The sequence below is a fragment of the Armigeres subalbatus genome, unplaced genomic scaffold (genome assembly GCF_024139115.2).
Source record: "Armigeres subalbatus isolate Guangzhou_Male unplaced genomic scaffold, GZ_Asu_2 Contig464, whole genome shotgun sequence".
NCBI classification, from domain to species: Eukaryota; Metazoa; Arthropoda; class Insecta; order Diptera; family Culicidae; genus Armigeres; species Armigeres subalbatus.
Genome location: NW_026943221.1, coordinates 28,547 through 33,300, shown reverse-complemented (window position 1 = coordinate 33,300; position 4,754 = coordinate 28,547). Strand labels below are relative to the sequence as shown.

The 4,754-nt window shown below is 40.2% G+C and overlaps 1 protein-coding gene across 1 annotated transcript; it reads right to left on the bottom strand.

Moving 5' to 3' along the window:
* Positions 1 to 237: 237 nt before the first annotated feature.
* Positions 238 to 2,829, bottom strand: LOC134204222 (sorting nexin-29-like). The gene is made up of 4 exons (XM_062679052.1): positions 2,244 to 2,829; positions 1,122 to 2,123; positions 743 to 1,049; positions 238 to 680 (listed from the first exon to the last, which is right to left on the bottom strand). Exons 1-4 carry the CDS (start codon positions 2,423 to 2,425, stop codon positions 534 to 536), a joined length of 1,638 nt encoding a protein of 545 aa, XP_062535036.1. The 5' UTR covers positions 2,426 to 2,829; the 3' UTR covers positions 238 to 533.
* Positions 2,830 to 4,754: the final 1,925 nt, after the last annotated feature.

The following is a 4,754-nucleotide window of genomic DNA, read 5'->3' as shown; positions in this document are numbered from 1 at the left end:
TGCCAATAAGAAGAAGAAGAAGAAGAAATAAAGCAAACCTTAAGCAAAACGGAATTTTTTGTGAGCCGTTTCAAATCTCCCGAACCATCAGAATTACTGGCCAGATTTCCCTATCTGAGCTATCGGTGGACAATTGCATACACTATAAAGTCACTTATTGGCATTCGAACGATTATCAGCTACTTATAAATCTGTTTAATGAGGAAAAGGTCATCACAACAGAAATGTACCATTCGATTCCGTATTGATGATTATGTTAATTCGATTTTTTTTTCTTTTTCTACATACAACTGTTTATACAATACGTAATCCTAACTTTGATCTTACTTTCCCAAAAAGGTTGCTCGATTAACACAGTTTAGATATAAATACATTTAAGCATGAAATCCAAGTCCGCTTCAGAAGTGCGACTCATCTACGTAACGCAATGATCGGCGTAGGAAATATCAAGGTTTTCAATTCGCGGTTACTGTTCCAAATCACTTCACAATCGATTTAGACACATAACCGTCTTCAGATTCGATAGCTCCGGCTCATAGCGTGGCATCGTGCAGAAACGGAAACGCCCGCTCCAGTTGGGACCGGGTGTTGCACGCGGATACCTCCGGTAACGTCGTTATGAACAGACTGTTGAGATAAACCTGCAAACGCTGGCGACGCTGTTCCACGAATTGCGCGTTCTGCAAAGAGTGCATGTTCGAGTTACAACCTGAGCTAAACTGAGATTCACAACGAAACATACCATATTGCCGATCTTTTTCTTTGGTGGGAAGTCCAACGACCGCACGCTGGAGTACTCCTTCTGGAGTCGTTTGTGGAGCCGGTAGAACTCGCTGTACCGTCTAAACACGGACCATGATTCGGTGGCACCACCACCGGCGAGGGTATCGTTTGCGGTCCCGTTCGGTGATATTCGTATTTCGTAGCAATAGTGCTCCCGCCGTCGACCGCTAACCGGTGTTCTGAGGACCGCTTTCGGAATACTTATCTGGAAGTGCATTAACGAGAGTCGATTCGAGCGCGTATGCATCCGGAGCCGGTGGTTTTCCCTGTGAAATAATAATAATAAGGTTTGACATGTTTCAATTCCACTTTTCAAAATGAAGCACCAAACTACATACAAGCTCAATTCAGCGACACGGGACTCCAACATTTGACAGCGTTCCTCCGAGTCCACCAGTTGGCGTTTAAGTTTGGTCACCATCTCCGCGTCCCGCTCCGCCACGAACGATTCGTCCAGCGATTCCTGTGCGACGGACAAGTCCGAGCCGGAAATGGTTCCACTTGAAGAATTGGTTGCCGTCGTTGTTGTCGCCGTGGATGTATCCGAAGAATAGTTTCCAATAATACTGTCTTCGGATGCTTCCAGTGCGTTGTCCGGGCTGCTGGCGCCGATGGCACCTGCCGTTTTTGATTCACGTTTTATTTCCTGCGCAATAGAGAGACTGTTGAGGGCATCTTCCACCGAGTATGCACCAGGGCGAGATGACTGGCTAGGCCCAACATCGGTGTATTCCCGAATAATATCAATGTTTGCCGTTCTTGGAGCGATTTGTAACGTGTTCGGCGATGAGGATAAGTTTAGAATTGGTTTCGTCGGAACTTCGTCCAGAATTTCACGTTGAACGACATTTACCTTCCGTGCAGGACCTGCAGGAGGTTGCGTGGCTATGATCGGTTCTACCATTTCTGGTTTAGCTCGCGTGGGAGCGTTCAATTCAGGAGCATCAATCGATACGGCAAATAAAATAGTGCTCAACCCAGCAGCCATGTTCGGAAGCAGACCCGTGATCTCTCCATCTCTCATCAGGGCCCAGCATTCGTAGCTTTCCTCCAAGATCTTCTCATCCCCAAGCCAGATCAACATATAACGCTCAAGCGCTCGCTCATTAAGGATAGCCCTCAGCAGTGCCTTTCCTTTTCCGCAATTTGTCCATACGTGTCGCAAGGCGGCGAACCTTTCCTTTTCATGATTCGTCAAATGCTTAAAGGCAAAATCCCATACAACCGGCATTTCCACACTGCCACCAGCTACTAAATCGGTTACATTTTTCAGCACGGAACTGGTGGACTTTAAACCGTGCGACAGCACTCTTTCCCAAGTATCACAGAGCAAAATAATTCTGAAAATAAAAAAATCCACTTAATTATTAACTTCCACATTTCTGCAAACGTGACACTGTACTATAAATGTGGTACGACTGTGAGACCTAATCCCATTAGACTGAAAGCAAATGCCTTACCTTGAATCCTCCTCCGTTGCCAGTTCCGTCTTTCCGCCATACTTTTTCTGGCATTCTTTCACCACGGTCAGCAGCTCGTCCATTAGCGCCTTCCGTTCGATTTCATGCCTTCGACTACTGCTGCTGCCGCCAACGACGCCAAGGATGGCAGGATCCAGCGTGAAATTGCTCATCCCAACCATCACGACTGGCCGCGATGGGGTTTCTCCCGTACGCAAACAGCACTAGTTCTGAGTACAATCAAGCGAGTTGAAGGGACGATATCGCCTTCAAGTTGTTTTTATTTTGCTCGAGACGCTGGCCTTGAGATAAGGTGACGAGGCGCTCATAAAAAAAGCAAGCACGCAAATGCGAAATCGGAGGGCGGATTCCCGCCTCACGGAACAAATCACTTCTTCGAGATGAAATTTCACTTATGGATTTATTTTCAGCACTTTTTTTCTTAGTATCAATCGTGAATATTAAACCAATATCATATTACAAACTCAAAATTATAGGAAAACGCGCTTTAAAGAAGATTATTTTCAGATGATAAAGATCTTCGACGAGAAAACCCCTTTTCTTTTTTCTGCTGTGTCGAATAAAAAAACATTGATGACATTTTTTGTTTGTTTTGTCAAGTTTTGACATTTTGACAAAACGGAAAACAACTAGCTCCACTTTTCAAAAGCTCCCAAATCCCGACACAGATTTACCTGAGATTTACCATTTGTGGAATAGTTTAAAAGTATAAATAATTCAGTTAATAGCCTATTCAGATTACGCCATTAATGACATAATAATTGGCGTTTCAGGGTAAATACGCTTTTATGATGTCATTATTTACGTAATATTCCATACATTTTGCGCTGTCAAAAGATATCCGCTAAAGAGTCATAAAGAATTTATAGACGAATCCAAGTAAAAATAAGAAGAAGACACACGACGTGTTAACTTTGACAGATCCTACAGCTCAGCATAGGGAGATCATTTTAAATGCTTATAATAAATTCTAGACAAATTGTAATTAAAATCTGATTGATGTACGGTACGGAAAAAGTTCCGAATTACATATCTGGAAGCTTATCTCAATTTTTAGATTTTTTCCAAAATGTATCTATCATACAGTTCGGAATTTTTTCCGTATCATACATCAATCAGATTTTAATTACATTTTGTCTAGAATTTATTATAAGCATTTAAAAATGATCTCCCTATGCTGAGCTGTAGGATCTGTCAAAGTTAACACCGTCGTGTGTCTTCTTCTTTTTTTACTTGGATTCGTCTATTACGAACAATTATTACGGGAGAGCTTTCATGCTGTCTGGAATGCAGGGAGAAATTCAACAAAACAAAACTGACAAGCGTCACATTCTCTTTGCCAGAGAGAAAATTCTCTCTGTTTTCATTTCGTTTCGTAGTTGACAGTCATGCTCTTTCTGTCGCAGCAGGGTCGAATGCATGTTCGATGAAAATCTTCTGAGCGCTGAAGAATAACTCGGATTGTGATGGTTTTGTGGAAAGCATTTTATATGATGAAAAATAATGATGATAATTATTTATACATGAATTGTTTAAAAAACAGATGCTCTCTAGAATTAACATGAAAAATTTAACTTAAACCTAGATTTAATAGAACAAATCGAATAAATTTTCAAAGTTCAAGGGCCAATGCGGAAGACAATTTAAAACGTTGGAATGGTTGTAAAACGAATATATTTGATGAATAAACATGATTTCATAAATTGTTTTAATTCTGCTCCTTGAATGGCTTAATATACTTTGGATTTCAACATTTTTCACGTGGGACAACTGTACGATTTGAATGGGTATATACATATAATAGTAGAATAACATTAAATAAAACATGGATTGGTAATGCATTAATTCATCCAACATCCAGTTTAAATTATATCACATTCACACGATTCGATTTTGTTAGAAGCTGTATCATTGATTGGCGAGAAGAACGCTATGGTTCATTTTCACTTTTGAAAAAAAAAAAAAATTGCTGAGTTGCCCTTCATACATGGAGATACTGGTGGAAATACATTTTAGTTCGATAATATTTCTTGAAAATTGGTCCAATCGTCCTTTTTTATTTATTTGTGAGAATTCCCAAAAGTATCTAAATTTTTCTATCAAACCTCCGTTCGATCATAGTACAGAATCAAAATACTTTTAAACTTAAAAATAAATTGAGGAATAGTCTGATTCCCCGAAGAACGGCGCACCCAACTAATGAATGTAGCTTCGCTCATTATCCTTAATGAGAGCTTCAAATATTCTTCGAAAATCCCTTTTCATGTTTTTTTTTTAATCTTTTTTCGTAGAAACTTTGTTCAGAAAAAAAGTTCGATTGTCGCCACACAAATGCTTGATTTCGCAAATTAAATTTTAAAACTCTCCTTGAATTCAACCCTGTATTAGCGTGCAAATGAGGAAACATGGAAACGTCAAGATATATTATCTTGCTGCAGTCTGAACACCTCGTAATAATTGGATACCCTCTCACTTAACAAAGTCATAAAT

Bases quoted from the DNA above. Each gene is read 5' to 3' on its own strand.
- LOC134204222 (XM_062679052.1), bottom strand. From the start codon at position 2,425: ATGGTTGGGATGAGCAATTTCACGCTGGATCCTGCCATCCTTGGCGTC. The intron at 2,124-2,243 runs GTAAGGCATTTG...TTTTATTTTCAG, and splicing joins GCAACGGAGGAGGATTCAAG to AATTATTTTGCTCTGTGATA. The intron at 1,050-1,121 runs GTATGTAGTTTG...ATTATTTCACAG, and splicing joins CGTGTCGCTGAATTGAGCTT to GGAAAACCACCGGCTCCGGA.